General features: G+C 29.8%; 2 protein-coding genes and 1 non-coding gene across 4 annotated transcripts; all 3 read right to left on the bottom strand.

The window, feature by feature from the left end:
* Nucleotides 1-12,341: 12,341 nt before the first annotated feature.
* Nucleotides 12,342-15,097, bottom strand: LOC107406404 (uncharacterized protein At4g22758). 2 transcript variants are annotated; one of them, XM_060817998.1, is made up of 4 exons: nucleotides 14,558-15,097; nucleotides 13,795-14,002; nucleotides 12,998-13,125; nucleotides 12,342-12,507 (listed from the first exon to the last, which is right to left on the bottom strand). In XM_060817998.1, exons 1-4 carry the CDS (start codon nucleotides 14,864-14,866, stop codon nucleotides 12,496-12,498), a joined length of 657 nt encoding a protein of 218 aa, XP_060673981.1. In that variant the 5' UTR covers nucleotides 14,867-15,097; the 3' UTR covers nucleotides 12,342-12,495. The 2 variants fall into 2 exon arrangements, with proteins under 2 accessions (XP_060673981.1, XP_048319381.2); XM_048463424.2 differs by lacking the exon at nucleotides 12,342-12,507 and having other exon boundaries at nucleotides 12,552-13,125; nucleotides 14,558-15,093.
* Nucleotides 15,098-17,551: 2,454 nt separating this feature from the next.
* LOC107406792 (pentatricopeptide repeat-containing protein At4g22760) lies at nucleotides 17,552-20,165 on the bottom strand. The gene has a single exon (XM_016013983.4). The coding sequence runs from the start codon at nucleotides 19,989-19,991 to the stop codon at nucleotides 18,252-18,254; it is 1,740 nt and encodes a 579-aa protein (XP_015869469.3). The 5' UTR covers nucleotides 19,992-20,165; the 3' UTR covers nucleotides 17,552-18,251.
* A 5,175-nt stretch (nucleotides 20,166-25,340) lies between these two features.
* LOC112493478 (small nucleolar RNA R71) lies at nucleotides 25,341-25,448 on the bottom strand. The gene has a single exon (XR_003057960.3). It is a non-coding gene; the product is annotated as a small nucleolar RNA R71 (small nucleolar RNA).
* Nucleotides 25,449-26,698: the final 1,250 nt, after the last annotated feature.

Raw genomic sequence — 26,698 nt, 5'->3', positions numbered from 1 at the left:
ATATAAATATATATATATATATATATACACACGATTATGCTTAAGATTATACTTAAATCAAGTCCTTAATATCATAATTAAGGTTGTGATTTTTTTTTTTAGCACTTGGAGCATATCAATGGTTGAAATTTAATAAATGATCACTTTTTAATATTTAAATCATAACATTTAATGTGATTTAAAAGTTAATAAAAAAATATATTAAAATCATCATATATAAGCTTAATTATATATATATATTTATATGTATGTATTTTTTTTGGAAATGACTTCTTGATACCGCATTATTACTCTTTTGATTATATAAGTATACAATTATATTTTTGTGTATCTGAAATTAATGTACCACCCAACATATATGACTGGTAGTTGTTTCCAAAAATAAAAAAATCATAAACATATATAACCAGTCGTTAATTTACATTCGGTCAAATTAAAAAAGATTTGACCCTTTTTTTTTTTTGTGGTAAATTTCAAAGAGGTTGGTTCTTTCCCATATGTTGGTTGAATTTTAGGGAACAACTTGGTTCCAAATTCGTAAAAGGCCATACTTAATGAATCAATGAATTTAATGGCCTTATTTTATTTTATTTTTATTTTCTTTTAATAAATTTTTTAATCGAATCAGGAATTTGGATAGATAAAAAAAATTAATTATATACAACTCATATAACTTTTGTGAATTTTTTTCTCATTTATCATTCTTTAATTATTTTAAAAACTGAAATTTAAATATATAATTGTAGTTTAAATAATATATGATATATGGTTCATTTTGTCATTTTAAGATTTATATAATTTATCAAAATATTTTTAAATTTTAATTTTTAAAGCAATCTAATAATTAATAGTAAAGGAAACTATTATTATAATTTTGATAAGAAATTGACTATAAAATATTATTTATGAATTATTTTATTTTGTTTTCAACAGTTTGTATGACTTATTTTGCCAACTATATTAAAGAAAATTATGAACTAAACTTATAGTTAAGTAACAATTCATAGAGCAATATGAGTTGAATTTTAAAAGATAAAATGTAAAAAGTAATATATTTAATGAAAACTAGCTATATTAGTGTTTTTTTTTTTCTTTTATATAAAAACCTTAATTTTGACGTTAAAGAAGATGGTTGGTTTTAATTTTTGGATCTGAAATTCCAACCCCACCGGTTAGCTATGAATGCATGGACTGACAGCTGGTAGGTGCGGGTGGTGCTGCCGACCCCTACATTTGATTGTAAGATATGCTGACCGACCAACATATGAGAATATTCCTTCTACATTCTAGACCTTATAATTTTTACACCATGGTTGATGCACATTTCAACTACTTTTAAACTCCAATTCAATAGATTCCAATTCTCAGTCTACTTGTCAAAGTGAAGTAAGTCTAATTATAAACCTTTCACATCCATATAATAATAGATTGAAAATATATCTCTTCCCTCCTAAAATAGGAATCATAATAATCTAGTAAAAAAATAATTTTAGTACTTATGTTACTAATTTTAAGATATTTTAATTTAATCAAAATTTTAAATAATACACAAATTGAAATGGAGTTTAACAATTAAAGTTGTCAAAATTTTAAAACATAACAAGATTAATTTATTAGTTAAACACAAGTTCTAAAGCAATATTAAATATCAACAATAAAAGAAAATAGAAATAACTCCAATGTGCCCAAATATTCATATTTAAAAACCTATATATATATATATATACACACACACACACATACACACACACACACACGTGTTTGTATTTATAAATATCAAGTACATAAAAAAGTAAATATAATATTATATTATCACTTGGACAGGGCATTACAAATGGAAAAAAGATTATAAAAACTGACTTTATGTCAATTGATATAATATTTGTGGAGTTGGAATTAATGTAAGGGTTTATTCCCTTCAACGATGAAAATATCGATATCAATGAAAATATTAAGGATATAATTTTTTATAAATATTGATGAAAATGTAAAAAAAAATTATGTAAATTATGAATATATAATTTAAAATATAAATTTTTACATATAAATTATTTAATATAGTAAAATGATATAAATAATACAATAATTAGAATAAAAACGGTAATAAAATATTTCATAAATATTAAAAATTATTGTGTGTAAAGTAAACACAGTGCTTATTAGTATTAAAATATACTAATTTTTCATAATTGATATTGAGACATATGAAGTTTTTGAATATATACCAAAAAGAACTCCTTAATGTTCAAATTGATGACCATATTCAAATATTTAGTGCATATAATAATAGGCATTTCAACTCATCATGTTGGAGAAACATTTCATGTAATTGTGATGTGTCAAAAATATCTCTCTCTATCAATTACGACCATCTATACAAGTAGAGAGTCGTGTGAATTTACGTAAACAGGAGTATAGTTTTCACTTGGAAGCATGAGATAACAAAAGACATCAATACCATAATCATTGTGAGGGTTACATAATTTTATATGATTAATTTGATACACAATCGTAATATAAGAATTTTTGTTATTACAACTAATTTGTGTATTTAAACTCATTTTATCAAAATAAATAGAATGATAATCTTCTCAAATTGTTTCATTATGGAAATTCTATGGTATCTTCTTAAATCAGTGCCTGCTGTTTGAGTCATGTTTTCAAAATTTTGTGTGTTCTCTCTTTTAATTTCCTTTAGAATTATTGCATATAATAAAAATATATAGCCACATATATAAGGAGCATATATTACTTTCCTTTTCATTAAGCTTTCATGTATTTATAATCAAGTTTTTGGTTGTCAAAGTCAACATTTCCCTATAACACTGGAATTTACTAATAAGTCATTGGGATTTCATAAAAATATATCACTATTGTGACATTTGCATCGACATTTTCCGATAACACTAATATTTACCAACATTTTCAATTAAATTGTGTATTTAAACTCATTTGATCAAAACAGTAAGAAAGATAATCTTTAGTAAGAAAGATAATCTTTCTCAAGTTGTTTTATTATGGAAATTCTATGGTGCTTTCTTAAATCAGTGCCTGTTATTTATGTCGTGTATTTAAAATTTTATGTGTTTATAATTTTAATCCCGCTTTTAATTTCTTTTAGAATATTGCATATAATAAGGATATATGGCAACATATATAAGGAACATATATTACTTTATTTTCCACTAAGGTTTCATGTATTTATAATCAAATTTTTGGTTGTCAAAGTCAACATTTACGGATAATTCCGACATTTACTAAATAAGTCGCTAGAATATTAATAAAAATCCATCTCTATTGCAACATTTTCATTAACATTTTTCGATAACACTGATATTAACCAACATTTTTGATATTTTTGTTGGCAACACTAACAGATATTCTTTACACCCATTTATTGATGTCAACTTTATGGAAATTCTGACAATGTTGCTGAAATGGCAACATTTTTATCCATGATTCTTTCCTTATTTAGAGGTAATTTATTCATCATGAAGCACATACCATGAAGAGAATGTGAAATGCCTTTAGGCATCTAGTGAATCAAGCATTCGAGGGAAAACATGTGAAAGGTTAGAGTCCATGTAGTGTTTAATCTCAAGTAAACTGAGCCCATTTTAAAGAACACTACTCTAAAAGCTTGTGACTGAATGTTTGAAATTTGTCCAACATTTTGAAAACTTTTTCTTCAAAAAATGTTCGAAACCAACACTCAGGTAGAATTGACAACTAACTTCTTGAAAATTATAAAACATCACCAATCTTAGTTAAACTTTCTCTTAAAAACCTAGTTTCTATATTTGACTTTATGGTCTGACCTATTAAGATTAAGAGCTGGTTTCCTTGTGGACCACATAAAAAAGTTATAAATACATACCTCTTTGAAAAAGTACGATCATCTAGCTAACCCTAAAAGTTTTTAAAGCATTTAACATATTCTAACTTGAGTGTCGGATCTTTAACCTTCTTATTGTTATGTAGGTTTATAGATGAGTTATTTGTAGTTCATATTAAGCATAATATGCTATCCTACTAATATTTTCTCATATTTGGTCCATATATATTTGTTGTATCATTTTGTATATTTGACTATATTTTTTATTTGGTAAACTCTTATGGCAGTTATATTGTCTTGTATAGATGCCTTGTAATTGTATTTAATTATCGTTGTCTATCAATTGTCTATCAATGAATATACAACAATATACAACCTTTATTTCGTTCAATACTCTGTTTCTATATGGTGTCAGAGCAATAAGAGATCTAACAAGCTGAATTTTTTTTTTCTCTCTCTTCTCTTGATTGTCTTGCATCTTTCATTGTTCTTTCATCATGCTTGATACAATATCTACGAACATTCAAACCTCACCAATTACCACCAATGCTAACAACACATTATCCATCAGTTTTTGCTATCTGATCTATATTAATGTTTCTACTCAAGCTACTCTCAAACTTTCTACTGATAACTATATAACATGGCATGCCTAATGGTACTCCTAATTGATTGGATATGATTTCATGGGTTTTATTATTGGTACTACTTATAGTCCACCAAATAATCCAACTAGGAACTTTTGGATCCGATAAGATAACTTGCTTCATAGTGCACTTATTGCAACTCTTGGTTGTTTGATTGTGTATTTCATTTTCTCCAATGAATCCTCTCGTGAAACATGGTAGAACTTGGATACCATGTATGCTAATCTTTCCCATAGGTGCATCATGAATATGATACAGACACTAAATAAAATCACCAAGGACAATAAATTCATATTATATGTAAACAATTCAAAGCCTTGTTGATTCTCTTGCTTTGGCCGGTGAACCACTTGGCAAGGATAAATTAATATTACATGTAACAACCTGTATCAAAATACCTATGTTGTACAATTTTGACCAACATTGATCAAGTAGACCGATATGGGCCTAGATTGATTTTTTTCTATGGTCAAGGTTTTGGTTTGATTGATGTACCATATAAAGCTAGTTGATATAAGTTCATAGATTGGTTGCACGAGAAATTTTGAATTACGGTTAAAAAGTTATGGTTCTAGAAAGTTTTAAACATCAGTATTATATCAGTATCCAAACCAGTATCGGATTTTCATCTACTAGGATCACGGCCCTATATAAGTGTTGGAAAGCATGCTAACATTGAACAAATCCCAAAATTTCCATTTTAACTCCAAAACCTGATAAACCTCTCGTTGGATCTAAAGATCCACTCTTGTTGGATCTAAGGACCCACCCAAAGCTACTAACACACAGAATCAAGTCAGGTTGATTTTGAGCATATTCTGGCCTTCGTTGACAACATGCACTAGCTAGGCTAGTAGTCTATCGACCGGTGACCAAACCCTCCAAATCTTTGACCGATCCACCACCGGACATGCTAGGATCGGGCCGATGAAGTTGGTTGCAATGGTCCCATTTTGTCGTCGGAGTTTGTAGGTTTTCCAACCATTCTAGGTCAACCATACACCCCCTAATTTAGACCTCTAAATATATTTTTGGTCTCTGTTTGCCAAGATTCCTCACTGTTTGAGAGATCAGTCAATGGGAAGTTTGGCCAAATATTTCAAAGAGTTTTACCAGCCACCGGTGACACCTTTGGATCAAGATGAGCACACCAATGTATTCTTTATCTTTTAAGTCTTCCGTTGATATAAAGTTTATAATTTTGGATATTATTGATAATTTTTTCATTTTTAGATCAATTAGTTAATTATAGGATAAAATTAGATTGTCTTTGGGTAGAATTGGACAAAATTGAAGTTGGATAGTGTAACTGGATTTTAATAGAACTCATCGGATGGTTCGTTTTCATATAATTGACCTTCAAATGAAAAGTCCCACCAGATCTTAAATGTTTGTGGTATAGTTGGACCACACAATATCAAATTTACGTAGTTTTATAGTTGTATAAATTATTTTAAGACATTTGGTACACAGCAATATCTTTGGTTTAATTTTTGAAGCTTGAAAAATATTCTATAATTTTACAAACACTGGTCCTAAGGTTGGAGGAGACCTTGCGAATGAGAAAGAGTGAGCATTAGTAGTATTTGTGAGTAGTTATATTTTTAAATACTTTTGGGCATGCTAGTACAATATATGTGGTTTGGATATTTTACATATATATATGGTTTAATCTAAATGTTCATTTTATGCATTATGAGTGTTGGTTTTCTCATATATATGTTACCATTTCATTTGACTTTTAATTTGATTTTTAATGGCTTTAAATTCTCATGAGTTTATAATAAATTTTTGAATATTGGTATTAAAATATTTTAGAAATTAAATTGATATTTTAGTCATTTTGAAAAATAATTGATTTTCATAAAGCGGATTGAAGTTATATATTTTTAAGCATGTTTAAATATTTTATTTTGTCAGTGCTTAAAAATAGTTTATGGTGATATGTATTTACTATGGTATTTATACTTTAGCATGAAATGATAATTTGGAAATTTTTGTAATATATAAATTAATGTTATATTTGAATATTAAATTATGCTTAATGGTATAGTATTGTTTGGAAAAGTGGAAAAGTGGAAATGTATGATTGGTATGAAATGATGATTTGGAAATTTTTGGAATATTTAAATTAATGGTTATATTTGAATATTAAATTATGCTCAATGGTATAATATTGTTTGGAAAAGTGGAAAATTATGATCTTGAAAAGATTATTTTATGAATACTATAGTATTGTTTTTAATTGATGTACTGTATAGTACCAGTATTTAGTTCAGTATTATATTATATCACATAGATTTGCCATGATTTCTGTAGTACACTAAAGATCATGAGTTGAGGTCATCCCACAGGTTCATTATTGCCACGATATCTTCCGTACATTAAGGATCATGAGGTGAGTTCATTCCATTGGTTTGTATTGTCACAATCCTTTTAGAATGCCAAGGGTTATGATGTGGGTTTATCTTAATGGTTCCTTTTTCTTTTTTGAATGGTGGTGTTCTAGGATACCGTCCACCATTTGACAGTACTAGATATATCATATGGTATACTGCTTATATTTTTTAGTACATTTTTTATTTTCTGATATTTATTGTTTACTGCACTTTTTATAATTATTTTATGAAATTATATTTATATTAATTTATGTTCAGTATTTAATCATGATTAATGCAGTTTGTAATATTTTAATGATCTTTGATTTGAACTATTTAAGCATTGGTTTTATGATATTGATTTGGGATATAAGTTAAGTTTTGTGAAAATAAATTTTAAATGGGAAACCTTTCAAAAGAGTGGAATGAGAGGTCTTAGGGAAAAAATTTACAAAAATATAATATTATTTTCTTATTGTGTTATGCTACTCATTGAAATATTTTTATCTCATATTTAATTTGTTTTTAAATTCGTTCTTTTAGGTCTAGGCAGTTAGCATATAGTTTACTTTACGCATCACTTGCTATTTCATATTCCTTACAACATCAGCAGGGTTTATCTTTTCCTATTCATCTTTGTTTTCCTAAACTTATTCACATCAGTTGTATTACTTAATATTTCAAATACTCTTAGAATGCTTTGATCTAAATTATAAATACGGTTGTAACCTTATTATGTATGTGTAATAATTGTCTATAATATGACGGGGCAGTAGGACTATAGTTGTGGACTTGCATGCTGTTGTGGATCTATCTGTATATATTGATGTATTATTTGATATGTGCATGTATTGTTTGTTCATGGTTGGGTGAGGTTCTATTGGATTTTCTCTAAGGATTGTCTAGTAGAACTTCACTAGGCAGGAACCACTTGAGAGATCCTGTGAGAGTCCTCGAGGCGGGTTTTGTCATTCCATGTTCTTAATGGTTTAGGGACCAACTATAAAGAAAATTTTTTCTACAATTCGAACTATAGACTTTTCCATTATCTTTGTAGAATTGTATGATAAGGTTGTTACCTATGAAACTTTTTTCAAACAAAGTCGACCCACCATTGAATATATCTCTCCCACTACAACCAACTATGCATCATATGGTTGTAAGTCTTCTTTTCAAACTTGGCAATCTCCATAATAAGCTCCCAAAGATTCCAATTCCCATTCTTATTCTTCCAACAAGGGTGCAAATTGATCTGGCACCTTATCATTTGTCAATCTTGTGATATTTTTGGACATACTATTTATACTTGTTGGAAAGTACTAGCTACTACCTTATAGTTGTCCATTTAAACATGGAAATCCATCAATCCATCTCACTACTACCATCTCTTCTAGGACCACCTCTTGATCCCGATACCTAAGGGCTCATTTTGCCTCTCATTCCACTCCATTTTATTCCAATTGGTTGGTCAATTTAGGTGCTTCCCACCATGTTACAAATGATCTTCATAACTTATCCCTCCATGCTAAATATGAGAGACCCAAAGAAATAATGATTGGAGATGGTAACGATTTAAAATTTCTCATACGGTTTCTACATCTTTTCCTTCTTCTTCTCATCATGTTTGTTTCTCTAATGTTCTTATATTCCTAACATGAAGAAAAATTTATTATATGTTTCACAATTTTGTTCAACTTACAATTTTTCTATTGAATTTTTATCCATCTTATTTTATGGTGAAGAATCTCAGTATAGAGGCAAAACTAATGGAAAGCCATAATAGAGATGGTGTTTATTTATGGCCATCCTTTGGATTTTAGTCTTTTTCAAATCCTTTTAATTTTTTTGCTATCACAACTCCATGTCAAGAATGGCAAAATATACTTGGACATTCTTCATTTAAAATCTTGAGTCATGTTTTACATACTTTTTATTTATGCGTGTCATTTATGAATATTAAACTTAATAATTCATGTCAATCCAATAGAACAAATTAGTTGCCTTTTTTCCATTTCTTCTATGAAAAGTAATTCTCCACTTTAGCTTAATTCTTATGATGTGTGCGGTCCTCCCCCAATTCTTTCCATTGATGGGTTTAATTAAAATGTGATCTTTATTGATCATTTTAACAAATATCTCTAGTGCTTTCCTTTAAAACAAAAATCTAACATGGCTATTATTTTTCCTAAATTTTAAAACTCTAATGAAAAAATATTTTAAGAAACAAATTATATCTCTCTGTACTGATTATGGTGGGGAATATATTAAATTACGTAAATTTCAATCTTAACATGGCGTCCTTCATTATCGGACTCCACTTCATACTCAGCATAATAGCACCTCTAAAAACTGACATTGCCATATTGTCCAAACGAATCTTACCCTACTTAGTTTAGCATCATTACCACTTTCTTTTTGGTCCAATGCCTTCTTAACTACATTATATCTAATTAATAGATTGCCAATCTCATTCTACACATGAACTTTCATTTCTCTTTACTTTTTTCAAAGTACTAATTACGAGAAACTAAAGGTCTTTGGATGTTTATGTTACACATGGATCAATTAATATATCAGGATATTCATATTTTATTAATCACGGGATCAAGACATAAATAGGGAAATGTTGTTCAAATAAGTTTAACTATTTGTTTTTTGTGTATGAATATAAAATGTTTGTGCTTCCGATTATGGGGGAAAAAGTAGTCGCATGGGTAAGTGTGACGACTAGTGTGGGCAGGTATAGACTATCTGGTGTCCAATCCCATATCGTTAGGGCATAGAATAGGGGATGATTCAAATATAATGATAATTACTTTCATAATACTAAAGCCTTTTTAGAGCGGTTGATTTCAGGGTTTGAAAAAATTCTACAATTTAGTGTGCTCCAGTAGGAGAATGAATGACCTTCTGGGAACTCTAAACAAAAATTCCATACCGTCTAAGTGCGATGATTGAATTGGGAACAATATCGACAAAGAATGATACATTTGTCAGTGAAGGCAGGGTGTTACAAATGGTATCAGAGCCTACACCCAGCTGGAAGCGTGTCAGAAAGGTCGCTGAACCCCAAGGGGGAGGATTGTGACGACCAATGTGGATGGCTTCGTCAAGCACTAGTAGGCTATGTGGTATCCAATCCCAAATCTCCTACATGTGGAATGGATGATGATAAAAATATAATGATCATCGCTTTCATAACATTGAAACTTTTTTAGAACTGTTGGCTTAGGATTGAAAGAGCTTTGCAGTCAAACATATTCTAGTGGGAGAATGGATGACCTCATGGAAAGCTTGAACAAAAAACCTCATATGAAGTTCGATTGCTAAATTAATGACAATATCAATATAAAATGATAGATCTGTTGTGGAGGCAGAGTGTTACATCAATGATATGCAATAAAAGGGATTATATTCCACCAAGTCAGATGTTTACAACTTTAAAGTACTTTTTGTGTTAAATTGTAAAAGAAAGAAGGACCATTGGCTTTCATGGCATCGATTGTGTGCCTAAACTTGTAGCATATGTATTGTTTTAGATTTATGTTGCTTAAACAATAAAAAAACCACCCCAAATATTAGAATTTGTTTGTAAATATTGTTGGTTATGCATAGGCTTAGAAATTGTAGAATGAAATCGAGTTAATGATTCCATTGATAAAGGATTCATGTCATCCAAATAAGTTTTTGAGATAAATCCAAATTAGCTTAGTATGGTCCATATGTTGAGCAAGATTAAATTAAATTAGACTGAACTATTTTAAATTTTGTTCTGTTTAATTACATTATAAATAAAATAGTTCAGTCGAATCTAATCTATTTTCATTTAATAAACCGAATTTATGTGTCCAAGAAAATGCAACCAAAAGTCCTATCATGTTTATGGCTGTTCAAATGATAAAAAGCATAGTTAGTTAAATATGACACATAAAAAAAATACATTAATGTTATGTATTTACATAAATCATTTAATTTATTTAAAAATATGGAAAAACAAATTTTGGCCAAAAAAGAAAGTTTATACATTCAATACACATACATACATAATATGTTATAAATTAAAAAATAGAGTATTAAAAAACCAAAGATTAAATATATATTAAAATTAGTTATTTTTAATATACATAATGAAAATATAACTATTAGCAAGATAATAGGAGTTTAAAATATTTAAAACATAAAAAAGTACATAATTAATGCTATCATAAAAGAGAAAAAATAATTGAAAATATTTATTTTCTAAAAATACATTTTTTTACTTATATAATATTACAGTATGTTTAATATGTATTTTAAATTTTTCACTCAAACAAATGCAATTTTTTTTGTACACTTGAAATTGATGTAATAGGAGGAATTGCTCAAGAAATTCTATATTTATAAGAAGATTATTGTCTCAAAATTATACATGGTGACGGTTGCTTTAAGTTATTAATTTGTATCTTTCTAAATAAAAATAAATAAAATATATATTTATTATTATAATATTATATATGATATAAATTGTATTTGCATATATATATATATATATAGTTATTAAGTATTTTAAATATTTTTACATATGTAAATATGATTATATGTAAATTAATAAAGATATCTTCTTATTTGGATATAAAAGAAATATAATATCATTAATAATAACTATTAAATATGGCAAAATAAGATTTATATTTAAAACAAATTATTTTATTTTATTTATGAACTAAGTCAAATATATTTAGTTATAAATTAGTAAGTGACATTTTTCGGTTATTTAAAATTTTATAGTTCAATATTTTGCTGTTTTTTATTCTATCATATTTGTGTTTTAGTTATTAAATTTTTTTGTTTTTATTGTTTAATTTCATTTTTTTTTTTTGGCTAGATCCTAATAATGATCATCTTAATCATAAGCATGAACGTGAACTATGCTATGGATTTTTTATTGAAGTTGACGATATTGAATCAAGATATGCAGTGAAACTGATCGAAAAAAAGAAAATATTTTTGATGAAGATTCTTTATTGATTATTAATTCATCTTTATGTATCAACTTTTTCAAAATGATGAAGGGTAAAAATAATAATAGTAATAATAATAATAATAATGAATTTCAAGGTCTCACAGTCCACTTTCAGCGGCTATTTGTGTATATATATGTATATATATATATATATATATATATTTTTTTCCCCTTTTAGAATTGATATTTCAGAAGAACTAGTGGCTTTGCCCGCGGACGATTTTCATATAGGGACTATTTTACAATTATTGCAAGTAGATTTTAAACTCTATCTAACTTTATCCTCAAACTCATTTATTTCAAAGTGTATATATATATAGTTCATTTATAATACGGATGATTCGCATATGAACTGTGAATATTATTACACATAAAAAATATTAACACTTTTTTCATACTTCACATATGAACAATCTATACAATAGAATTTTTTTATATATATATATATATATATTATAGTTTATTTCTTGTATTTTCATCATGGAAGGGCAAGATGGTCTCCTTAGAGACAATTCATATAGCAATAATTATCCGTATAAACGCTCCGAACTTTTTTTAAAAAAAGAAGAAAAAGAAAAAAAAGAAAAACACTCTCAGATTCTAAAGCGAAAAAGCTCATGCCTCCCCAAGTTATCATATGTCCCCCTACCAAAAAAAAAAAAAAGGCTAGATAAAGTGAATATACACGATTTGAAGAAAAGTATATTGAATCTCTTTCATTATATTTCACGTTTGTAAAAGGGGTAATTGAATTTTATAGAACAATTTAGAAAGCAAGTCTTCTCCAAGGGCAAATGCGTTTCACAAGGTAATATGTACACGTTACTTGAATAGGAAGGAATTCATATCAAATGGCCAGAAACATGATTTTTTTTTTTTTTCCTTTTTGGGTGAAAAAAGGGGTATAAAATAAAAAAATAAAATAAAAAATAGACTAACCAGTGGTAAGAGTAACATGATTAATATGTTATGTTACTCAAACAATTTGCTACGGCCATTGTTTTCTTGGACATCTTCAGCGGCTGCAAACCACTACATTCCAAAGCTTCTGAACTCTTCTCATAATTTTGCCAATCTTTCGAGCAATGAAATCAGAGAATAAAAATGCAGGAGGTGGAGGAGAGGTAGCTCTTACCGCAACAATATTATTGTCGGAGACAAAAGAAGTCGATCCGCCATTGTTACTGCTGCGGCCGCTGCTGCTTTTCCTTAGGTAGAAATTCCTGGTGCCCACATCTCCTATTATCTCCTCCTTATCCAAACCTATAAACATATCCAATTCAAACCCCAATAAGCAATAGAAATTAAATACCAATCTACTGCCAAAATAGAAGAAAATTACAAACAGCTCTTAGTGAAGATTTGACTGCATAATCAAAAGGGTCATTTGGTGTGTTTTGTTGGTTAATGCTTGATGAGAACAAAACGTCAAGTAAAGCATCTATAGAATTATTCATTTTTATATAAGATTGTCAAGAAAACCTACCCAGTTGGACTTTTAGTTTCTAGTTGTGGAAGAGAAAGGAAAAGATTGACTTATATACATGCTATATGCAGAAATACCCCAATTGTAGACATACACATTTCTTGTGAAATTGGCTATATCCCATTTTGGATTATTGACTTCAATATTGTATTTCTCAGAATCTCAGCAACTAAGAAAGCAACGAGACAAGGTCACCCAAATTAATATATAAATATTTAAATTGGCTGTTAGCTACTGCCTTTTGCTATACTCTGTTTTTGAAAGGAGTAAGCTTGTCCAATACAGAACAGGGCACCAAATTTTTTCAGCAGAGAGTCCTGACTGACTTCAGGACCTTCTGGATTTTCATGTATCTTCCATTTTGCTTAATATTATTATCCTTTTCCTTAAAAAAAAAAAAAAAAAAAAAAGAATTCAGAAGGGAAAGATAGAAATATTTAACTTACTTTGAAGACTGAAATAAGAATGGTGAAGTTCAAATGAAGACGCTGAATCCTTATTAAGCTTAGGTGTTCTTCCTTCTTCACTATATTTGTCTACAACAAGCTTAATTGTATCTTCCACTTTGGATCCTAATTTCACCATTGTCCGAACTGGTCCTGGACTTCCTTCAACGGTCACATTTACCACCACTTTTGAATCTTTATTGTATCCCTGCATTACAATTTCGAAATCTACAATAATTTAGTCGCCAAATCAATGAATTTGAATACGATCTATTATCAAAAATTCAAAATAGTTCCTTATAGGTGGATTTATTTTACACCAAGTTGTTCATCTATAAAATAATTTTTTCTTATTTTTTTAAAAATATTTATATATTTTTAATATATGATATGACATGGGATTTTCATTGGAAATTGATTTTATAATTTAGGTGACTTTCTAGGAAGGTGGGCTTGATAGAGACATAGTACTTTAATATTGGGTTATGCTATAATATTAAAATTAATGAAGCGGAAAAATAGAAACGTCTCAGCGTATTATTACATTCTCCTAAATTCAGGTCATGACTTATAAATATAATTATGGACCAAAAATTAGAAAATAAATTAATAAATAAAAATAATTAAAAATTTGCCAACAAATCAAACAAAAAAGAAAAAAAAAAAGAACTCATTAAAACATTTCCAACAATTCTAAAATAAATAAATTCAACATATATATATATATATATATTTTTTTTTTTTTGTTTTTTTTGGGTTGTACCTTAATTTCGTGAGGGGAGATAGGTAGCAACGAAGGGGAAGAAGCGAAAACATCAGTAAAAGTGTGAGGCCGGAAAAGAACAACCTCCGACTTCAAACCCAGACGGCGATCATCGTCGCCGGAATCGTTTCCGGTCGAAAGAGTGGGTTCCGACAAGCATCGTTTAAGAATCTTGATGGGTTTTGAATGCTTGGAAGATCGGCGAGGAGTTGGGGTCCGGCGGCTAGGAGAAGGGGACGGATGCGGTGGTTTATTATTCCTCCGGTCACCCGTCACCGGAGTTCTTCGCCGCAGACCCCTCTCCGGCATATAAAAATATTTGTATAAATTATTAAGGGAAAAAAAAAAAAAAAGAGTGATAGAATTGGGAAGAGAGTGTTTTGTAAGTGAAAAAAATGGAAAGCTGAGAAGAGTTTGAAAGACTTTGGAAAATGGAAAGGTAGTTGGTTTCTTTGGTAGTTTGCTTGGTCGGGGAGGTTGATACGACAAATTATAAACTCTTTGCTTTTTTGGCTCTCTCTCTCTCTCTCTCTCTCTCTCTCTCTCTCTCTCTCTCTCTCTCTTTTATTTATTTTTTATTTTTTTGAAGTTAACGTCCTTCTCTGTCCTGACAATTCTGTTCAATTTGCAGAAATGCCATTTACTCTCTCTGTCTCTGTCCCTTTCTTTATCTTCTCTCTTTCTTTATTATTATTATTATTATATTTTTGGTTGATGTGCCTTCCATTTTTACTGGTTTTTCAGGAACAAAGCACGCTTTAGATTAATCTTTATTCGAACGGAGACATTCCCTTTATTATTTATTTATATCATTTTTTATTTTGGGGTTTTGTTTTTAAAGAGAAATGGTAGGTTGGAGTTTTTACAGTTCTTAATTCAGTGAATTATATAATGTTAGTTTTATATATTTATTTTCATATTCTATAAAAAGTGTTATTGGTTAGGTGAGATCTTCGACTTTGATGTAAATATGCTGATGTATTAAGTGTCAAAGATGGGGCATTTAATTAATAATTTAAAACTAACAATTTAGGATATAAATGGCAACAATAACATTTCTCATGTTAGGACTTCTCAACATAAAATAAAACCAGTTCAAAATCGTATATATAATTTTGTTATGCACATTAAAAAAACCCACTATACCTTTTTATTATTATTATTATTATTATTTTATTTTATATATATGTAAAATTTTGCCACAATCAACAATGGTTAGATTAAAAATAAACCTAGCAATCCACCAATGAATTACATGTATAATAGAAAAAAATTAAATTGCCAAAATTACAGGTAACATCACTGATCATAAGTTCGGCAACTCCTTTGTTATAACAAAACCATATATGTATATTCTTTTTTTTTTTTTTTAAAACTATATATTTAATTGATTAAATAATTTTAGAAATAAAAACTCAATTTAAAAATATATTGCACTGTAGATGATAGAGACACAAAATGGAAATGATGATACTGACTGCACCCATAGCTGAGATAATATATATATATATATATATATGTAAATCGTAGTTACAAATTTAATAAAATGAAATTATTTGTCATATTGAAATACAAAGTAATTAAACGAACTTATTTTATTTATTAGGAATAATATTTTCCATTGAAAAAGAGAAAAAACCAATGTTCTTGAAACAAACTGAGTCTTCAAATCGCAAAGTTCAAACCACCATCTCGAAAGTTTGACAAAATCACGTAGCCGACCAAACCGACCTCAAAATTCCCACCATGCCTCCATTACCAATGCCTTGATGACCAAAACTATGCCTTGGCATTTTTCTTTTTCCTTTTTTTATTTAAAAAAGTTATTAATTGCGGTGTTCTTCATAGCACATGCTACATCAGCTAGCGTGTATATGGTTTTGGTTTTAATTTTCTTTGGTAAGCACATATGATCTTAACTTCATGTTTGAAACATATTTGCAAGAGACCGTAACTCTCTATGTATATATTTTATATAAATTAAAACCGGCCCACTAATTTGTAAAAGGAATGCTTACTAACTATATATATATATATATATATAGAGGCTTACATAAGCAAATGTTTTTTTTTTTTTTTTTTTTTTTTTTTTTTTTTTTTTGTTTTTTGATGAACACATAAGCAAATGTTGTTTGATTGATGGTCATTACAATGACGGCTTGGCTGTTAGTATGATATCATAATTCTCTTAATCACCTTCCAATTATATACGTAAAGGCAAAGCTCATCCTTTTTATTTTTCTTCACCCTCGAAGCATGAAATCTTGCGTTAAGTTTTATTTACAGGAAAGGAAATCTTCACAGGCATGCAATACAAAGTTTCAAATATTATATTCCAATGATCAACAGATCATTTGCTTTTCCCTTAATTTTGGGTTACCTGTTGCAGACCACAAACAAATAATATTTCAGAAATGCATTTGAAATTGATTTTGACAAGTCATCCATTACTCTAATGTTTAATACACTACAACATAAAGATAATTGCTAGGCATGAACCATACATAAAGGAGACTAGAAAAATAGGCAAACTTTTCCCATTTGCCGACGATTACAAGCTTAGACTTGTACTAAATAATTTTAGACTCCAATTTTCTCCTTTAATTGTGGGACTGTATTATATACATGAAGACTAAAGTCTGGATCCACATGGATGGACATTGTTTTGAATAAAAATTTTCAAGACTAACCTGATGTAAAAAGAACCCAAATATTTTTTACAAAAATTGCAACTGTTGAAAATGGTGCAATGGACTCCTATCTATGATTCAAAATCAAATACCTGTATATGGCAACGCTTTTGCATCATTTTTCCTCATCTAGAGACCTCAAAATTTTGATACCAACTAATGTAAAAGCCATCCAAGCATTTCTTCCAAAATGGTAACTATTGAGAGTGGCTAATCACCTATCCATATCCAAAATTACGCCTAAAAGCATACTTTTCAGGTTCTACCAATTCAATCAGACCCATCGCTTCCGAATAAATTACAATAGTAAGAGGATAAACCTTACAAACTTACTATTGGGATCTCTTTGAAAGTCCAACATAGGTCCACCCTAGTGTCCAATAATACTATTGCATCATTACTAAATTCTATACAAATTCTTGCAGGTGAATTTAACAATTGTTGGAGGGATGAAAATTTATTGTGGAATTTCCTAGGTCTTTAGATGTTTCTGGCATGACTTTATCATCAGTCGCGTCCGAATCTAACATTACATGCTACAAGTGAGGGAGTTGATGACATAAAAAAGTTGTATTCATGATTCTTAATTTACCAAAGAATCAAAGAATAGGGCGAGGACAAGTAAAAGAGAAGGCATGTGATCTTTTGCACACTCGTGTTTCTGAAACTAATCCATAAACGTTGATCAATTCGCCTTGGCAGAGCACTTCACTCCAAAAAGAAATATTCCTGTCTACCACAATGAAGAAGACAATCTTCAAACTCTAGAACTATCATCTTGAAGAAGATAAACGTTGATCAATTCTTCTTTCCTATCTTCTTTTTATATCTCTGACAAGTCTAATGGCTTCTAGGCATTTTAACTTGAGTAAGGGATTCTGTACGCCTAACAATAGAAGAATCGGGATCAGAAATATCAAGCCGCCATCATGAAAACCCAAAAAGATTCAAGTTTTAATATCTTTAAGCACGATTCTATGCCTGATCTTCAATTTGTAAAAATGTCAAACTGATTCCATCCAGCTACACCCAGGTATTTTGGTAAATCCTTTTTCATCGACAACCTTTCTCATTCTCCCCGCATCATCCCACCTCTCAACAGAAGCATATATGTTGGAAAGAAGAGAACAATAGCCAGTTGTATCAGGCTCCAATTTAAAGCAATTCCAAGCAGCAATTTCCCCGAGCTGGACATTGTTATGTAACCTACAAGCAAGAAGCAAAGCACCCCAAACACCAGCATGAGGCTGTAATGGCATGCTTTTTATCAACTCATATGCTTCTTCTAATCTTCCTGCCCTGCCTAAAAGGTCAACCATAATGCTGTAGTGATCAGCTGAAGGTGATACGCCATGGTCTTTCATGGAGTCAAAACACTGGTAGCCTTTTTCAACTAAACCAGCATGGCTATAGGCAGTTAGAAGCCCTGTATAGGTAACTAGATTTGGGCAAATTTGGGCATTTATCATCTCTTCAAACAACTCGATTGCATCAATTGCCTTACCATTTATTCCACATCCCAATATCATTGCAGAATAAGCAACCAAATCCTTCTTTCCTAAGCCACGAAACAGCTCATATGCCTTATCAATGTTTCCACATTTTGCATACAAGTCAATGAAAGCAGTAGCCAGATGATCATCCAAATGAATTCTATGCTTATTAATATATGACTCAATCCAAAATCCAAGTCTCAGGTCCCCCAGTTGTGAACAAGCAGATAAAACACTAACCAAAGTCATCTCATCAGGTTGAATTTTACTGTCCAGTTCGAGTATTTGATTAAACAGGCCAAGGGCCTCCTTCGGTTGGCCATTTTGTGCATAGCACGCTATCATGGCATTATATGAGAAGAGGTCTTTCTCATTCATCTGATCAAAGAGCAGTCGAGCTGACTCAATGTTGCCACATTTTGAATACCCAGAAATCATCGTAATCCAAGAAACATTATTTTTTATGGGCATGGAATCAAAAATGCTTCGTGCTGATTCCATGCTCCCACAGTTCACATATCCACTGATCACTGTATTCCAGGAGGACAAATTCCTCTCAGGCATCTGTTGAAACAAAAATAACGCCTCATCCATTTTCCCTATCTTTGCATAACCTGATACTATAGAGTTCCATGATACAACATCTTTCCTCGGAATTTCATCAAACACCCTTTGGGCCTTTTCCAAATTCCCAGATTTCAAATACCCAGATAAGATAGAATTCCAAGAAACCACGTTCTTCTCCAGCATTCCATCAAACACCTTCTGTGCATTCTTCATATCACCCAGTTTCGAATAAAGATCGACAAGGGCTGTCTGCACATAAACACAACGACAGAATCCATACTTATAAACCTGGGCATGAACCGAAACTCCACCGCTCTCATTCAACATCCTAGCACATGCCTTCAATGAAGATGACAAGGAAAAACTACTTGGACAAAGTCCTAGTCTCTGCATTTGAACATGAATAGAAAAGGAAGTTTTGAATTGGCCATGGAGGGAGAAAAACCGTATAGCACAACTCCACGTAAAGGCATCTGGGTTTTGCAAGCGTTGAAGAATTTGTTGGAAATACTGAGCAACATACAGAGAGTAGTTAGCAGTTGAGAGTAGTAATTGACGAGCCAAGAGGTTCTCAAAGTGGTTAAGACCGTTTGTGATGAGGACTGCATGAATTTGTTTAAGCTGGTTAAGAGCTAGAAATTGATTCAACAATGTTTGGAGTTTTTGGGCAAGAATTCTGCTCATAATATTCTGGTACAATAACAAGAACGAAGAAAGTTGATGATGTTATGCATAGCTAGCTAATACAGCAATTGACAGTTGCTATATCACCACGTCGTTTTAGTAAGGGGAGGAGATAACCTGGCTCAAATTGCTGCTTTCTTGCAACTTCTCAAGTATAGGCGTTACTTATCAATTGAACAAATTTCTTTAAAGGATCAAATTGCTTTTTCAACTTTGAAATACCTTCCTTTGTTTTATTCAATAGTAAATTTGATTTAAACTTATTAATTTTACCACAATTATATTTAGATACACATTTTTTTTTAAAATCTATCATTAAAGGGAGGTTAAAATTTAATATTTTATTCAAAGACAATTTAATTCATATTTTTTTAAAAAATTATTATTCAATATTTATATATCAGTTTTTATTAATTTATTTTAACAATCAAATGTTCAAAGAAGGTTAAAAATTAATATTTTAAAATTAAATAATATTGTAAAATTATAATTATGGCGTTTAATTGGTAGAAATTAAGAGATGAGAGATCAATGATATTCTTTTTAAAGCGTGGGTTGAAATGTAATCAAGATAGAGGATTTACATGAAATTTTACCTTTATTCAATTAATAAAAAAAGAAACGATGTTAATTTTATCCAATTTATTATTATTATTATTATTATATTTGGTTGGAAGGATGGAGATAGCTACAGGGGTTACGCTGGTTTGTTTTTTGTTAAAATTTCAATCCAACATAACACCCTCGGGGTTGGGGGAAAAGAAAAAAAAAAAAAAAAAAAGAACATAGAATCAAACCTGACCGAAACTAAAGCAGAGCCGAACCAACTAAACCTAATTAAAACTGGGTTAGATCAATCGAGTTACCCAATCTAGATTCATCCGAAGAAAAGAAAAAATTTAATTGTAATAACTATTTATATTGAGTTCATTTTCATGGACCCATTAAAAGCGCCCCCAAAAACAAAATGAAAAACCCAATAGATCACCTAACGGCCCATAAAAATGAAAGTAAGTTAAAAAGTCGTTTCTTTGATGTTTATACATATAAGGCAAAAAGAAAAGAGAAAAACAAAAAAAATAAAAAAAAGAAAACACAAAAGCACAAAAACAACAAAAGATTTAAATATACAAGCGAATTAAAGCAAATACAACTCAACATTTTTTGTTTAGAAAGCATTTCACGCATATATTAAATAAATAAAATACTTGTTATACTTTAAACAAAGACATCGGCTGCACAGTGATTGAGTGTTCACAATGAATCAGGACGATGGAAGCCTTGGTACTTTAAATATTTGAACATTTTTTGTAGCCATATTCGATTGTTCGGGTATGCTTGGGTAGGCAGAACCAATTGGTCGCCTAGAACAGATCGGGTTGGTAATAACTATAACGTTTGCTAACTGATGGCCTTGGTACTCTGTCCAAATGCATTAGTTTGGATTAGGTTGGTCAAGTTAATGAGTATTTTGGTCTGAGCTAGATGAAGAGATTCAAACTTGGGTCATAGCTTGAGGTACGGATGGGCAAAATTCAATTCAATCTGTTCAATCCTTCCAATCCAATCAATTTTTAACGGTTTGGATTGAATTTTTACATCAATTGGATTGGATTGAGTTTAAAATATTATAAATTATATGGATTGGATTGATTATGAATTAGAAATATAAATCAAATCCAATCCAAATAATATATTATATAATTAAAAAAATTATATATATTTTTTATTCTTTTCATTTTTATATATAAATTTTAATATTTTTTCATTTTTATATATTAATTTTTAAATATTTTTTTTCCATTTTTATATATTAATTTTTAATATATATATTTTTTTACATCCCCAAATTCCAAATCGATTCTTGAGTGAATGAATTTTGATGAATGTATTATTTTACATTATTTGTTCTAACAATTTTAATTTGATTTTGTAGGAGTGAGATGATAACATTAATGCTTGCAACTTGATAAGTGCATGATGTATATCATTTGCTACATTTTCTTCTTTATTTTTCATTATAGACTATGTTGTATTATTCTAATTATATTTTATATTTGGATAATTATAATTTATTATTTATATTTTATATTTGGAAAATTTTTTATTTGTATTATATATTTATAAATTAGTAAGTTTTAAACTGATCAACCAATCCAAACCAAACCGATCATAAATAGTTTGGTTTGGTTTGGATTTCACGTTTTAATGGTCTATTTTGGATTGCATATTAAAAAAACCGTTAAGTATGGATTGGATTGTATTTCGGTGCAAAACCGAACTAACCCAATTCATGTCCACCCCTAGCTTGAGGAAGCAATGACTGACTAGGTTGTTTTCGTAGAGAACCATTTATTAGTTATTAGATAAAGGAATTTTTCATGTCAAATAGAGTGTTTTATATTTTTCCTTAAGCTTCGTATAAGAAGTTCATCTTCTTCAGGAAGATTGGTTCAATTTAAACCACCAAAAAAAAAAAAAAAAAAAATAGGAAGGGGCAAAAAAATATATATGAAGTTTTGAAATTTATTTTACATTTTATTCAATTATTTTATTTGAATGTATTGCCTTTATAAACTTTTAGCTGAAACTTCTAGTATTTTTTTTTTCCAAATATATAGTAAAACTTAACATTATACGGCATCAACCAACCAGTAATTACATGTAACTTAAACATGATTACTTATAATTTTGTGCTTCATCAACAAATATATTATATGAAATTTTGTGTAACATCAAAATAAAATATATGGTTCTACAAAATAACAATTATTGGATGTTCAATTATAAATGGTTTTATATGTAGAATGGTTGTACAATAAGTATATGAGAAAAAAATTATACATATTAGATATTTACTATTTAGTTTTTATAATACTTGAAATTATTTACCAAATTATTTGGTGAATAATATAATAGTTTTTTTTTTTTTTTTGGTTGGTTAGTTTGTATTTGTGATAATTTGTTCATTAAAGGATCCATTATCTACCTACAATATTTGATCATTTTTTTTAGCCATATTCGGTTGGTTAGGATATTGTTCAAGTTGGGCATTCTTGAAGTTGTTGGCCGTCCAAATAGGTTGGTTAGTGATCGATATACCCGCTGACCGACCGAATGGCCTTCATATCATCTCAATGGATTGGGCCTGGATCAAGTTAGTTGGGTTGGAAAATATTTCGAATAGGTCTAGATGAAGTAATTCAAACTTGGATCATAACTCGTGGAAGTAATTACTAGCATGTCCTCATAGAGAACCCTTTATTAGTTATTAGAATATGGATTTGTTATGTGTCTTGTTCAAGAAAACTGATAAGTTGTTTTTATATCACTTTAACTTACCCTCTAAGCTATGTAATTTGTGAGTTCTTGAGTGCACTTTTTATTAGTTTTATGTGTGTTTTGTTGTTTTTACATGTTGGGTTGTGTTTAGTAGTTTGGTAAATGTAAGCATCCAAAAATTAGTAGCGAGCCACAACACTCTATTTTTAGAGTCACAACACTTTAAAAGGCAATCGGCAAGATCAATTTTCCAATAGCTCAAGTGCCACAACACTCAAGCAAGATAGTCATGGCACTAGTCAAGGTTCGTACGTAATGATTTTCAAAGCTTCAGAACCATGACGGCCAAGAAGCAGAGTTGCAATGCTATGTCGAGTTTTGGCAAGTAGGGTTATTTTTTAGAGAGCCTTAGAAAAAAGAGACAGGAAATTACGTGTGATGGGTTTTGAATATTTTGGAGAAGTGTACATAAAGCGAAAAAGAACAAGGTTAGCATTTAAAGAGTAAGGGCAAGAAGAAGGAGAACATCTATCCAAGAGGATTGCAACTTCAAGCTTCTATCTTCAATCTTAGTCTTCATGAGTTTTCTTATGTTGTAAAATACCTGTTGAATATTGATTTTTACTTTGTTCGTTACAATGGTTGATTACATTATAGACATGTTTAACCTTGTTACAATCATGTGCAATTAAACAATCAACAAGAGCTTAGATCAAGTAGTGTGGAACTAGTTTGAATTAGTTTGTAGATAGTTATTTGCTTGTTATCTATTAAAGTTCAATTTTAGTTTTATTCTTAATACTTTTACTAAATCTGGCCAATTGTATGAATGATTAAATTGCATGAGTTTGATATGGAGAAATATAAGTTTGTGCATAGATCCATTAAATTGCATACATTAAGACTGAAAGGTACAATTGAGTTTTTGCCATATGCATTATTTGAACTCAATAGATTGTTTGTTGATCAAGTTAGATATAAGTGATTTGATAATTTGGTTAACATTAAACATACTATTCAACTCAAGAGAGATAAATAGCAATGTAGGTAATTTAATGGTAAACTTAGGATAGCTACAATTGGAATTAAGTAAACTAATTTAGACTAGTGAAAATATTGATGAAGTCTAAAGTACTAGTTCTTATTTAAATTGGGTTAGAACTTGTTTAGCATTATTGTTTCTTAGATTGTTTTAATTTAGTTTAAGTTCTTCTTTAATTGATTTTTCTTGATAACACTAAAAGTTAGATTAGGTTTGTAATTAGTGGTAACCAATCTTTGTGGGATGATATTTATATATTAGTGTGAACAATTCGTATACTTGCAAAAAAACATATCAAGTTTTTTGCACCATTGTTGGGGATTAAGTTATTTTCTACTAATATTATTTTAGTCTTTTATTGTGCTAATTAAGATTTTTTTTTTTTAAAAAAATTTGTTTCTTTTTCACTAACTTGTGTTTTGTTTATTTCTTTTTCTTCATGGGTGCTACTAGTACATGGTAGTAGTAAGGTCAAGCAATTTAACTCTTGAGCCATATGACCTTAAAATGGAGTGTGCACTCAAGAATTTGAAGAAGAAGAAGAAGGAAGAAGATGAAAAAGGAATAAAGCAAAATTACCACTTATACTATTAATATTGAGGAAATTAAAGAGGTTTCAGTGGTTAAAAGAGACGAGCAAGCAGTTGATAGAGTAAATATAGCTTTAAAGGATTATGTTGCACCTTAAATTTAATGAAAATTTGGCTAGTGTAAGGAGAATGACATTGAATGCATTTTAACTTTAAGATCAAGCCAGCTCTAATTACTATGATTTAAAAGTCCAAACAGTTTGGAGGCTTACCAAATGATGATACTCATACTCATATTACAAACTTCTTGGAGATTTATGATACATTAAACCTTAATGAAATGAGTGAAGATGCTATTTGCCAATGGTTCTTTCCATTCTCATTTCAGGACAAGGCGACAAAGTGGCTTAATTCTCTACCTCCAGGTTTGGTCTCTACTTAGGATGTCTTGGCGTGAAAAATCTTTGCTAAGTTTTTACAGCATGCTAAGATTGCACATTTAAGGAATGATATTACTACTTTTGTTCAATATCATGGAGAGTTACTTTATGAGCCATGGGAGCAATACAATGAGTTATCGACGAAGTGTCATCACTATGACTTACGAAAGTAATTGTAAATTTAAACTTTCTATAATGGTTTAGGTGGAACCACTTGCTTTATGATTGATATTGTTGTTAGAGTTTTGATGGGAAAAAGCTAGGGTGAGGCATATGCATTACTTGAGAATATAGCTACAATTAACTTTCAGAGTGATGAGAACCTGTTCGTACCCATACAACCAACTACTTGTTGGGGTGCTGATCCTGTGCAACTGAAAACTGGACCAATTACTAGAGCTCAAGCTAAGAGGTTTAAGGACAATCTTATTAAATTTATACAAAGAGTAATTAAATCTCAAAAAGAAGTATTAATATCAAAATATTCTAAGCCCGTGCTGAACATCCAAGTTGTGAAGGCAAAAATGGACCCGGGAAGCTGTTTTAGTGCATTTGAGGACTTCGGGTAGAAAGGGGTGAGTTTGTTGTCCTATGAATGTGTTTGAGCTCACCAAAAGGCCATGAAATCATGCCAAGGTAGAAGCTAGGAACCCCAAGTAAGCTTTACATGATTAGCGTCCAAGCTTCCACATTGGCCGGATTTTGCAAATGTATTGGGAAGGGGTTACTTGCATTCGAAGCAAGCTTTAATCATTCCAATCAATGACAATGTGTGGGGACCAGTTCTAATCCTACTAGGCATCTTACAAGGCATATTAGATCAGATTTGGAGCCTAACTTAGCTGGAAATTGGATAAGGATAGCTTATTGGGAAAGCTAAGCAACTACTTTCCAAATATGAAATTTGACTTTTGTTTTAGGAAATAATATTTTATTTTTATTTAATTATTTGCTGGAAAAATTTATTAGGAAGGTTGAATTTTAATATTTTTGATTGTAAATTAATTAATTCCTCTTTCAAAATTAAGGAGTTAATTAATACAAATTAGATTAGAAAAGACTTGTGAAATTCGGCCACATCATGGTCTTAGCTATATTTGTCGGTTTTACTTATTGTTTTTAGAGTTTTTGATTTTTGTTACTTTAGCCTACTTAAAGGCTTATTTTCTCAATAAAAGGCACTACATTATTCATCCAGAAAAATTATTGCGAGAAAGATTTCTCTTTGTACTTTTAGAACACCTAAAACACCAAATAGACAACGAATGTTTTAGTTTGGCTTATCAATAGAACAATCTATAACCTATTGTGACGTCTTCGACATATACCAAGGTTTCTATTCACAAGTTGATTAGGGGTCATTATGGTCACTAGAATTTGAATTTAATTTCGATCCGGGCTAGTTTAATACGG

Source organism: Ziziphus jujuba, chromosome 6, assembly GCF_031755915.1.
Source record: "Ziziphus jujuba cultivar Dongzao chromosome 6, ASM3175591v1".
In the NCBI taxonomy this organism is placed as follows: Eukaryota; Viridiplantae; Streptophyta; class Magnoliopsida; order Rosales; family Rhamnaceae; genus Ziziphus; species Ziziphus jujuba.
Note: the sequence above shows the minus strand (reverse complement) of the source record. Positions and strands in the feature narration are given on the sequence as shown.